The following is a 12,992-nucleotide window of genomic DNA, read 5'->3' on the forward strand; positions in this document are numbered from 1 at the left end:
TGCATTTACCTTGGTAGGATCTGGAGGGAGAGTGGCTTCCACAGTATAAGGACTTCCTGGAATTGGATTGCCATCGTAACTTACATCAACCACATAAAGTCCTTCTTCTCTTGGGATATACTTTGCAGTGCTGCACTCTTTGCCAAGAGCTGGCTCCACCACACATGGCACAGCTTTCCTTGTAGGGCTGGAAATACTAACATCCAGTTTACCCTGTCCACCAGCTCCTTGTGTGTCAATTATGAATTCCTGATCCTTCCCTACTTCCACTCCTTAAAGAGAAGGCCTGTATTAGTATTTTGGGATTAATGGTCCGGTTAGATTTCTTAAATCCTATAGTTTGACATTCAGAAATGCCTCATCCACTGAGCAGCTGCTCAATGTTTTACAAGGATTTTTATCAACTGATAAGAACATTTCTTTCTGCTTCTGCTCGTCATGACAAGCTTCTTCAGCTAGACAATGGGTTAATTGGAAACTGCAAAGGGTCAATGGCAAGCAAGATCGCTTTTAGACTTGTTTACACAGCCTCAACACATCTGAAATACATAATGCTCATTCAGGAATTTACCACTATGTTGCAGCCTTCTGTTTCCCGCCTCCCTGCCAATTTACAGGTAGCAGAAGATAACGTGCAATTTAAGCCCTTTCAATACTTTTTGCATATTTGCTCAAGTTTTTCTGTTGGTAAATGAGGCTTGCAAAACAGTACTTGTTCAATAGGTTACTGCAGCTGAGCCTTGTGAAGAACCAGCAGCTCAGAAGCAGTGGGATGGAGAAGTGCCACCATCCTTCACTTTCGCTAGAAGCCAGTGTCCAGCAGTCACTTCAGAGAGAAGAGATCCTTTGAGAGCTAGTTTACGGTATGTGTGTCAAAGTAAGGCACTGGGAGCTAATAAAGTGTCTGGAGATCTAGGATCTTTTAACATGAAGGGTTTTCTAGACCCACCCACATCACACCAGTATTTCCGCAACAAGGTATAGTTACAACTTTCAACTGAGTATTCCATAGAACAGTCATGTGCTGGACATTACTGTTCAGGTTATTCTAGCAATTTGTTTTTAACTCTAGAGCCAGAGTTTTAAAGGTATTTAATGCAGTTAAGAGTCCAACTCCCATTGAAGTAAGTGGGAGCTAAGCACGTCAATCCCACTGAACACCTAAGTGCTTACCTGCTCCTTAAATTGCCCACTAGCCTATAAAAAAAAAAGTCTGGCCCCCGATTATTTCATTTCAGTCAGGCACTGCCTAGTCATTGGCTTAACCCAGTTTCTAGAAGTCAGCCAATAAAGTGTCCACAGCTCTATCAGAGACCAGTCTAAAAGGTCTGAATGAGCATAAAAAGCCAGCAATTTTTCTATTGTGCTCCCACAAGAACAAGATTGTAAACAGACTGTAGAGGGAAGCTTGCATTGCCATAACTATATAGAGGACTAATCCCTGGGATTTAAGTAGAACATAGAGATTTAGAGGACAAAAACCTAGTTAATCCTTGCTTTTGGAAGCCTGTTGGGCACCCAGCTCAGGTTTAAAGCTGGGCGCATTGATTCAATAATTAACTGGGTCTTATTCTCACTGGATTAGCATCCACTGACAAATGTCCGAGTCTGAAGTGGCAGAGTCATAGCCATTTCCAGGTATTCGTGGTGCAATTTAGTCTTAAAACGATTCTTTCAGTGCAGCTTCTATGACATGTTATCTCCTAGCAATAAAATGTTACCAAACCTTTAAAGATAAAGGTAGAGACCCCACAACATTTACTACAAGATCACAAAAACTTGAAGTTGGTTCTGAATCCTTAGTTTATATCTAATTATAATCTAACTGGAGCAGAGAATTTAGACTGCCTGTTCCTATGACCAGGAATAAGATTTTAATTAAGGGGGGGGGGGGGAGAAAAAAACCAAAAAAAAAACCACCACACACACACACACCCCTCATTTTAAAGTTTGTTATCCTTCAGTATACTTTACAAGCTAGACATACACCATAATCCTGTTGGTAGTAGTACTAGACATTGAGATGGCTGCACAGCCTTAAAAGAATTATCAAATTGAAATAAACTTCTAAGAGTAGCAGCTTATATTGAAGTGGTGTTACAAAATTACTGTTTGGGCTAGAATACCAAGTTTGGGCTAGAATACCAAGTAAAAATCAGCAGAATGGGAGTTTTTGCATTTGTTTTCACTCACCAACATTCTAGCCAAGTTACTCAGTGATAAGATCTTTAAAAAAAAAAAAATGTCCACACTAAACTAGACTATGCACTGCATAACTCATTTGCAAGTGTACTTACTGTTTTCAAGTCCATTGACTTTAATTTTGCTGAGATCCAGTGGAGCAGCAACCCCCACAGTGAAAGGGCTTTTGGGAACAGGATCACCACCATAGGTTACAGAAACTTTCATGGGACCCTGCCAGAAGGTTAATATTGTAGGTTAGGTTGTCAGCCATTTCAGGCTTGTGCTTTACTAGTTAGACACTATATAGTACTTTATGACTCAAGGTGTAATGGCAGACAGTGACCAGGCTCCAAGTGTCGTGTGAGCTCCCTGCCCCAACTTCCCACTCCAGCCTTTTGAGCATTGAACTCTTTTCATTTGACAGAGAGAAAGCTTGCTCTCCTGCCAACATTAGAGTACTATTTTGATTGCCTGAAAGAAATTCAGGCCCCAGGTTGATTCCCACCCTCCCAGAGCTCAGGCATGACAGCTGAATGAATGACCCAACTTGAAACTAGGTATCCTATTCCACCATATAGACAGCATGCCAAGTCCAGGCCCACAAAGGAGTTATATTTTTTAATAGCATTTGAAATACCAAAGTTAAGATGTATAAATCAGAAACAGATTAATGCTCCTGTGTGCTTTGGCTGGAATGCCATAGTCATGGCCAGATTCAGCCCAAGATGTGTGCTCCTTTTATGCTCTCCTACCGTAGTGAGTATAGCTGAAATATAGACTGTTTGCTTACTTTTCATTCTTGGCTGGCTCAGCTCCCAAGTGAAATATCCATGAATGTTTCACATAAGCCAACAAACAGCTATAGCAGCACTGGGTGAAGTCAGGAAGGCTGTTTGTATGTTATTCAGTTGAAAGTTACTCAACCTTATCTATAGCTGGTTAACAGTATTCTATCAAGATTTTTCTGTTGGTGCTGTCCCTTAGGAATTTTACTGCCTAGTAAGCCCATCATCCCTATGAAGATTTTATATAGTCCACACTCCAATGAGCTCTGCATGGAGACAAGCTACTGCACACAGACCAAAATAATACGGACACTGCTTAAAAAAAAAAAAAAAGCAAAAATAAAAATCAATGCCCAATAGCCACAATGTTCTTTCCCTTTTCCGCCAGGTTGGCAGTTTCCACTCCTGTTGAGCGGGTCCTGTTACTTCACAGCTGCCCCCACCCCCAAGTCATTCTCCCAGATGCAGCTTGAAACCTCATGATCCCACTGTCTGTACACCTATAATTTCCCCTGGCTTTTGTACAGCAGCTTACTTGGGTGTCATGAGCTGAATGTTTATTGCCAAGAAGCTACCATGCAGCTCTCTACATTGCTGAAGAATGGGTACAAGATTAATATTGCCAGCCTCTCTTGTGTTTCTTCTCTACAGAGCTTCTAGAAATCTCCGAAGCAGTAGAAGGATAGCATGGGATTGGATACTTTTCCCAAGTCATAATTAAAGATGCTAAATACTAGAGGTTCAGCTGGTTAGAGAGAAAATACAGTTGGTTTAATCCTTTGAATAGGTTTGAGAATGAAGTTGAATTTTTACAGGGCTGGGAAAATGTTTGATAAGTGGCATTAATCACTGCTATATTTACAGCTTTGTCACAATTTCTCCTGCAATGTTTGCTTACTCTTCTCCTGCGGAAGCTTTTAGACTGTCCTTTTCATCCCCTCCTAGTCTTTGCTACATTCCTATTTTTCACAGGCTAACATATGCTGCACTGGTCAAACAGGGTATTATTTCTTAAGAGTTACACCACCCACTTTTTTTTTTTTTTTTTTTTTTTAAATGTGGGACAGAGCTGGCTCAGTGCCATCTCCTTTACCCATACTGAATTATTCAGCTTCCTTTATCTAGCTGGAAGCTTTCAGGGCAAGGTATATTGATAGCTTATAAACAGTGTTTAGGCATCCCACTAGCATTAGCAACCACCCTATTATACATGCCTGGGAAAGCTTTGAAGACTGGCCAGGTCTGCTTATAGTTACTAAAATCCAAAACTCATTTATTGGGTAAATAATTTCTCCAACCTAATGACAACACTGGCTGCCAGGAAGGTTATGGGTTTGGCAGTAGCAGCGATTCTGAGGAAACCCCCCTTGCATTGGGTGTACCAAGTCTGGCAGACAGCTTTCTTAACTGAGATGTGATGTTATCCAGTCTTTCGGAGAAGCCAAGAATCAGCGTTTGCTATTTAGAGGCAGCAATCTTCAGTTGGTTTTGCTGCCACTTTTACATGCAACAGCAAAGCCAGATTAGGAACCTTAGAGGCAAGTTTTTAACAGTGCTAGAAAGAGGATGTACAACTATCAGAGATGTGTTCCTTACTGCTTAATACACACTCCAGGAAACAGATGATCCAGAACTAAAATCCAGTCCCATTGATATACACGAAGCAGCCAAGCTCGGATATCAGTAATACTCCAAATATATTAGTTGAAGCTACTGATGTTCTTTGGTCATGAACTTGCCATGTCCCAAGTGCACACCAATTTTATGGTAGATCAAAATCAGACAAGTTAGATCTTATTAAGAAGTGAGAACTGAAGTCTGTCAGACAATTTCAGTTTGATAGTACTAAATTCTTTAAAAACAACCAGATTAGTCATTCTTGAATATGGCAATATAAGCAAGCTTACTGGGAAAGTCATCTAAAAAAAAAAAAAAAAAAAACACCACACTACTTGCTTTTACTTCTTCCATTACTGTTCTTGTCTGGTTACTCTAAATAGTCTATGCAACTTGGTACCCAAGTCATCATAAGAGCTGCAGTAGTTTCATAACTTTGCCATGACAATATAGTCATAGAAATCTGGGGCATAATGCGCATTTAGAAGTACACACAAAATGGAAAATATACTCTGTAAGTAACCATTTCCAGCTCTTTATTGTTGTAAACTAGGAAAGCTGCATCCACTATCAGCATGAAAGTTCCCTATCTGGGTTCCTTCCTCCTAGAGGCAAATGTTAAGTAACACCTAAGCCATTGTGCAAAACTGATCTCAACTGAAAATACTGTTCTATATCCTGCATAAATTGTGTTTTGAGTCCTAAATGCAAACAAGCTAGCTGAAGCATTGCTCTGGAAATGCATTTCACCATGAAATAGGAGTTGTGTGCTATTGTTTGAGCACTGCAAATCCGCAGGTATCTGCAGATCATGTTTGCGGATACCAATTTTGTAGCAGGGCTCTAGCTATGTCTCCATTCCTGTTAATACTAGAGCTCATATTTGATGGAGGACAATTCAGTTTCACTACCTGCAACCCAGTCATAGAAAAACTACAGCTTGCAAAAATCTGGGGTGATTTGGAAGTCCTAAACATCTGGACCAGGTCAATTCAGATTAGCTAGTAAACTAACTGTTGCTAGTTTCAGGTTATTACCCAGTGAGGGGTGCTGGAACAAGGTTGGGGGGGTGTCAGTGCATGGGTCGGGCTTCTGTTTAGGCACTGGTGGGGTGCCCCCCCTTTTGAGGGGCTTCTGCCTACCTTTGTCAGTTGATAGACTGACAGTTACACTGTTGGTACAGGAGGATGATTCAGTTTGTTACTGTTTCAGTGACTAGTTCTCATGTCACCACCAAAATCTGTACTCATTTTCCAGTCAGATTTTCTATGCATCCTTGTTTAAGTTGCTCTCGGGACAGGTCATTCCAAACATGTAGCCTATGGCTTTATTTATACTATGATTGTTTCCTCCTCAGTACAGTTAGACTCCATAGACACTCATGACCCCTTACTGTGGAATTTTTGGGAGCTCTTGGGAATATTAAGCATTCCATTGCCAGAGTTTTTCCTTTGATTGGAAAAGTTCAGTTAGAGACAAAACTTCATGTTAATTCATTTGCAATACATCTATTTTCAGTTGTATTTTTGCTATGAATGGTGATTTCAAGGAGGATAACACGCCAATTTCTTCAGAAGAATCAGACCTACCTGCTGTACTGGAGTGTATTTAACAGTATGGGAATAGTCATAGTTGTCAATAACGTCCAAGTCTTTCACAGCATCTCCTGGCACAGGTCCACTGAACTGCACATCCAGTGGTGCTTTCCCAGCACCCTTAGTGAATACAGTGAAGTGTGTTGGTTTGCCATTTTCCACACCTTAAAAAGTAACTTTGAAAGTTAGAATATGGCGGTGTTTCTTGTGCTATCTATGCAGTATGTTTTAAGTTCATAGCCCATATGAAAGTTGAGCAATTTCAACTTGACCAAGTAAGTTCATAGAGAATACAGAGACACTACTTTTAATCTTGATGCCTGCAAATTTGATGTTTGGCATAGAGTAATCCCATTCCAAATCCCTAGTGGGAAAGTTGTGACATGGTTGTTAGCATAAACTCATGATGTAGGCAGACTACCCCATGCTCATGTCAATATATTACTTGGCATAAATATAAGGAATCTCACCAGTTTTGCTTAGTCCAGGTCCTTCAGCTTTCACCTTGGTGGCATCATGTGATGGGTCCACTTTAACTCTGAAAGGGCTGGCAGGAATTTCCTTCAATATAAAACACGATACTTTAATAGGACAGTTACAACCAGTTGTAAGCTAGCTCAAGCTCTGCAGGTAAAGCATTGCCTTCCAGTGAAAGGACTACTGTTTAAGTTTGAAATAAGGCACTGTCTCAGATAAGACAGTCACAGCTTTCCTGAAAGTTTTAGCCTGCCAAGTAAATTTATTCTAAATGCATCCCATATGATTACTTCAGCTTTGCACAGGAACAGCTAGCAATCTTCTGTATGTATTTTTGCCTTCCCTCTGAATTCCACTGCAACTACTAAAAGGCATAGTCACATTAAAGTCCCACCCTGATTACTGTTTTAGAACATTTCAGCTTTGGCAACTTTATATTTTGCCGCTTGGACAAAGTGAAGCCAACTGGCCTTTGCGTTCTCAAGTACCAGCATAGGATTTGCCACAGATACTTTTGGAGTTACAATGGAGAGTGAGACTGAAGAAATTAAGATTATGGAAACGTTTCTCTTTCTTGGAGTTTAGCCCAAACTTTTACAAAACTTAACAATGTCCCCTTTGGAGTAATGCACATTGAAGAGTAATTTATATTAGGATTCGAAGTCTTCTGCATAGCTAATACTTCTAGTCAGCAAATAAAAGATACAAACCTCTCCTGCAAAAAGCACTTTGATAGTGTAACGGCCAGCAGCAGGTGGTGCATATTTCACAGTAAATGTATCATTAGCATTGTGTATGATGTCAAAAGCTATGTCTTCCTCTTCCTCACTTATAACATGAGCATCACATTTAATGCCAACACTGACATCACCTAGGAGGAAACAGAGCAGTGTGCCACAAGACAGTCAGGAATTTGTTTAGTACCAAGCAACTAAACAAGTCACATCTTGATTTTAAGTCCTTGGATAGATAGGATAGTTTGTCAAGTACTTGTTACTCAGATTACATGGAGTGATTCATACAGGTCTTCAGATTTCCCTTATGAAGCAAAAAGCTTGAATCAAGAGTTTACGAATGGAGATCAGATTCCTGTTCAAACAGGGAATGTTTATAGATTTAGTTTTGATACAAGACAGCAATACATTATCTACAGTCTGCTTTTACCTTCTCCTGCTTCTGTGCAGTCAACTGTGAAGTGAGTAGGCTCATTAGCTTTCAGACCGGCTCGCTCCACCCCAGGTCCAACTACTTTCACTTTCTGAGGATGACTGCCTTGTCCTATGAGAACCTAGATGGGTTCACAAGCGTTCAGAGTTATCCCATACTTGGATCACATTGATTTATTGACTGTAGCACCTGACAAAAAGCCCTGACTTCTTAGCTATTGTTCTTGCTTAGTTACTAAAGAACACAAAATAAAGTTCCTGACTTCCCTATGTTTATGCTGTGCTCACTGGTATCAGAGCCCTTTGACATGCTAGCCTACAGAATGGAACAGACAACTTTCAGCTAGACTGATGCAACAAGAGTTTACTCATGAGTAGCTATTGACTTGTACTCACTAGCATTGGCAAGGACAACTAGCTTAAGGCTTGCTTGTTTTAGAACATGTACCACCAGTCCCCGCAAAGTAATTTTGTAGGGTGTTTGTACTTACCCTATATGGACTATTGGGTACATTAACTCCTCCCCAGACAACAGCAATAGTATGTTTAATTGGTTTAACTGGCATATAAGAACAAGCACAGATTCCATCAGGATTGCTCTTCACGTGGATATCAATAGGGCTTCCTTCTGCATCCTGAAAGCAAGTATTTAACTGAGAATTAGATGACTGACTGCATACAACTGTGTGCAGAGAGAAGGTACAAGTAGTTTTAAGATGTGGTGCTATCAAAAAGAGTTACGTGATCAAGAGCAGCAGCTACAGCAGAACTACCTGGAATTGAGAAGTTTTAACATTAATAATCTTACTACACATTTAAACTGCTCATCTCTCCTTGCCTGCACATACCAAACTGTAGAAGTCTAGTAGACTGACAATAGGACAATTTATGGGAGACCACTTCAAGAAGTCTCAATAGGTGTAAGACTAGTCACAGGCCTTAATAAAAGGGCTTTAAATCTGTACTGAAGTTAGGCTTGTATAATCCCAAACAGCTTTTAGATTAAAAGGTTTACTATACAGAAATGCAATTAAGGACCAAGATGCAGATCAAGTCACACAGCTGCAGACAGACTTGGAACAAGACTCTCAGAATCTACATGAATATACTTATCAGAGGAGTGGCTAACTAATTAGCCAGAATGTGTTAGGTACCTGGTTCAAAGACAAGACATGACTATGGATAGGAGTTCCAGATAGTTAATGTGGGTTTTTACCTGTGCATATATCTTCAAAGGTGCATTCCCAGCTTCCTTGGTCTCAACTGTAAAATCAGCAGGGTTGTTTACAATGCAGCCAGTTCTCTCCAATCCTGGACCATAAGCCTTTACCTAATACACACAAGAAGTGCACAAGTTTTACACTGATTCTACAGCAAAAGAAAGCAAAGCTCATGGCTAAGAGGTAGTATTTCTAAAAGATGACACGAAACCCTAGCACAGGCCTTTGTTTGTGGATTGAGGCTATCATGTGTTAAAAACAAATTCAAATTCATCAAGGCCAAGTCTAAAGAGGCTTGAGTTTAGAATTTTGGCCGCTGAGAAGTACCCTGCCATGTTACCTGAAAGGATACTATATAGTCACATTGAGCACAAGAGCTGTTGCAAGAATCTAGTAGGGGCCAAGCAATAGCCTCATTTAGAGCATTTAAGAAAAAGAACCATCATTGTGGTCGCCAACCAATCCATGGCTACAGATTGTAGAACATAATGAAATGGAAAGATAAAAATTACAAGTTAGTAAGAGTGCTACAAGTAGCTTTTAAAACGTAACAGCCATATCAAAGGCTATTGATAGCTGAATTCTTCTGTATCTTGCCTTATCTGGGTTGAAGTCTCCAGAAGCTGGTCGGATGAAAGCCATGTATGGACTGTCTTTTATGTCTTCATCATCACACATAATGTGAACAGCATATTCACCAGGTTCTTTGGGCCAATACTTCACATCACACGAGCCATCATTCTGATCATCACATTCTATTTTTGCTTGAGATGGGCCTTCAATAGCAAAGCCTAAAAGGAAACAAACATCTCATCTCCCAAAGAAGTGGGCATGAGGTGGGCTTTAAAGGCTTGCTCAAGCCTGCCTCCCAATTGCCAGACATTTTCCTTGTTCACTGCTCTATCATACCTTTCCTATATATGGAGTAGGTGCTATCTTTTTTGATTAAGGCCGACCCACTAACCCCCGGAGGTACTCAATGGTGTTGTTTCCCCCTCAGATGCAATATCTGGCTCTTCCCCAACGTATCCCACATTCTAGAAAACCAGAAAATCATTTCCTGTGCAAGTGAGTCAGATTTATGTAAGCTTAATGTTTAGTTAGTGACTGGGTGAGTCTCATGGGATCACCATAATGGTCAGAAAGACTATTGCCATCAAGCAGTTCAACATTAAAGCTCCTGAAAATCCTAGCCAGGACATTACTGACTTACCAAGAGAGCCAACTTCTGTGCCAACGGATTCTACAACGAAGTCAGCAGATTTACCAGCAATCCCTTCATGAAGTCCTGGTCCCCAAGCTCTCACTTTCTGAGGACCTGCTTCAGGTCCTACTTGAACTTCAAAGGGGCTATTGAATGGGGAAGAGGTCAAAACTCAGGATTAGGCGTGGCAGAAATAGCACCCATTCCTTTCTGTCATTTTATTAATGATGCTACATTATACAATGTGTGGCAAAGAGCCCAAGTCAAATAACTAGACTTAGTGTCTGCTGGAGTCCTCCACACGGACGTTCCATGGACCCTACTAAAAGCTCAATGAAAGTCTCCTCCATGGCCTATGCAGTTTAATACAAGTTGTGGATCACAAGAGCCAGATTGGAGAGCCTGGAAAGAGACCTATGCAAGCCTCCTTTTACAACGCTTCCAAAGCAAGCTATGCTGGCCCTGGAGCAGAAACGAAGATACAGGTTAGTGCAACTAAAACAATTCTTGCCAGAGCTGCTTAAAATGCAAGTTTGGACCAGTGGATTCCTGTTAGCATTGGTTCCTACCCACATGATCTACTGAATGATGCAACTCACCTCTTGGGGATATTGTGTCCGCCCCATGAAATAGTGACAATGTATTTTCCTGGGCTAACTGGGTAGTATTCAAATGCGTATACGCCATCCACAGAGTCCTTTTGTTTCACAAGCTCATCCAAGCCCTCTGTTGGAAGATCAGGTCAGCATTACTCAACAGGTTCCAGCCAACATCTTAAGTTATTCAGGCAAGTTCACTTTTTCTAGTATTTACTTAGCTTCTTGAGAATAAAGTTTTCCACCAGAAAGTGGTTAGGAAACAAAGATTGTTCTAGTTGCCCTCTAAGACAGAGATGGCATAAATGACAGAATGAAGTCAGACCTAACAGGTTCCCTTATGTTTTGTCCTAAGCTTTTGTCTTTCAAGAGGACATGGATCTCTGCTGACTAACATTTGTCAGACCTTGACTACAAATATTTAAGGAATGTCTACTTTTAGTTTTCTGCAAGATAAAGGTCTTTCAAGAAAGGCTTAGTATACTGATAAGTCTGTTGCTTTTCTCTCCATACCATATTAAGCCACAGTGAGCTGGAATACCACTATCTCCCTAAACATTCAGAGTGTGCAGGATACCTTGAGGGTTTACTTCAAACTAGGAACAATTAAAGAACAAGAGAGCTGGCATCCCTGGTCAGCCCTGCCAAATTAGGGCAGGAGAAGACAAGCCAGTTGCTCCCAAGCACTTGTGTGGTTGAATAGGCTAGTTGCTTATCCAAGTCTTCACACAATCTGAAGCTAAAGGAAAGAGGAGTTTAGAAGTGGGTGATGGGAGAAGCAAATGAATTTCAGGATGAAGACGCCTTCATTCACAGTTATGTAATTTAAGCCACACCCAGGAACTTAACTTAAGCTCTAGGATGCTCTACAGTGTTTACTTCCTTTGAGTAGGATCACAGCATTTCTAATTTCATAGCTGTCGAGATTAGACATGAAAGCTTGCCCAATTTTGAATTTAACTGATTAAATTGGAAAGACTCCAACCTCTAGCATTAAGTGTTCAACGGATAAAATTGAGTGTGTACAGAACATAAGTTAATCACGCAGAAACTTGTTTTAGTATCTAGCCCAGTGGTTTCACAGACAATGGACATTCATGGTGGACACCGGGCATTGAACCCCTGGAGTCTTGCTGCTGGAGGCTCAATAACCAAGGCTACGATTAAAGTATTCTTGTCTAACATTCTTCAGTAGCTATGACGATCCTGTGTATTACTTAAGACAAATACTGTAGTGTCTGGCTATAAAACAGATGTTGATTGGAGTTCATGAAGTTTTCCAGCCCGCTACAGTAGAAGTAGAGGACAGGCTATAAAAAAAAAGTGACACCAAGTCATGATATGAAGCCACTGAAGAAGTGGTTGGCTTCAATGCTACATCCGTGAATATATGTTTGTTTTATGTATGAAAAGTGAAGAGCCATCTTAATTATTTTTCTTCTCCCTGTCGCAATACTGAAGTCCCATACTGTGGATATCACTCAAAGCTACAATTCCTTGACTGGTCCACATCCGAGGCCTCTTTTCCCACAATACAGTATGGCAGACAACTTCAAAGAATTAACACTTACTTGGTCCTTTTATGGACACATTGATATCCCCACTCCCAGCTGCTTTAGTGTCAACCTTGAAGTCTGCAGTTTCTCTGATCCGGACTCCTTTAGGTTGCAGGCCTCTACCACTGGCACGACAAGCACTTGGACTGCATGCTGCAAATGAATTTTAGACATCAGTACAGCCTTTGATTCTCAAGTAGATGTAACCTAGCCAAGACTGCTTACAGCTATCTTTTACTTAGAATGTTGACTCGGGAGAATATTTTAGCTTTTGAATGTGAAAAATCTGAATGACACTAGTCTCAAGGGGATCTGTATGGAAACTAGCCATTCTACATATGGCCTTTAGACTGTAGCATTAAGTTTCCCAATGTTCTGAGTCACATACTTTTACCTCCGCTGTTCTTAGAGACAGAGGGCTTGTCTACACTACTGCATGGGGTCAATCTAAGATCGCGTAGCTGAAGTTGTGTGAATAGCGTAGCTGAAGTCAACGTACTTAGATCTACTTACCGCGGTGTCTTCACTGCTAGGGTTACCATATTTCAGCAAGCAAAAAAGAGGACGGGAGGAGCCCCGCCCCAGTCCTGCC

The 12,992-nt window shown here is 40.8% G+C and overlaps 1 protein-coding gene across 4 annotated transcripts in view; it reads right to left on the reverse strand.

Annotated features, from left to right (window-relative positions):
• The window catches only part of FLNB (filamin B), a 107,714-nt gene that overhangs the window by 41,768 nt on the left and 52,954 nt on the right, over positions 1-12,992 (reverse strand). For all 4 annotated transcript variants that reach the window (XM_029911159.1, XM_029911158.1, XM_029911157.1 and 1 more), the window contains exons 9-20: positions 12,416-12,553; positions 10,848-10,974; positions 10,258-10,394; positions 9,642-9,835; positions 9,041-9,154; positions 8,316-8,459; positions 7,823-7,946; positions 7,369-7,529; positions 6,652-6,742; positions 6,176-6,345; positions 2,298-2,415; positions 10-272 (exon numbers count right to left, since the gene is read on the reverse strand). In XM_029911159.1, coding sequence (XP_029767019.1) covers positions 10-272; positions 2,298-2,415; positions 6,176-6,345; positions 6,652-6,742; positions 7,369-7,529; positions 7,823-7,946; positions 8,316-8,459; positions 9,041-9,154; positions 9,642-9,835; positions 10,258-10,394; positions 10,848-10,974; positions 12,416-12,553 — 1,781 coding nt within the window. The remainder of the gene's footprint in view (positions 1-9; positions 273-2,297; positions 2,416-6,175; positions 6,346-6,651; positions 6,743-7,368; positions 7,530-7,822; positions 7,947-8,315; positions 8,460-9,040; positions 9,155-9,641; positions 9,836-10,257; positions 10,395-10,847; positions 10,975-12,415; positions 12,554-12,992) is intronic.

Source organism: Terrapene carolina, unplaced genomic scaffold (genome assembly GCF_002925995.2).
Source record: "Terrapene carolina triunguis isolate 2854851 unplaced genomic scaffold, T_m_triunguis-2.0 Scaffold89, whole genome shotgun sequence".
Classification (NCBI taxonomy): Eukaryota; Metazoa; Chordata; order Testudines; family Emydidae; genus Terrapene; species Terrapene triunguis.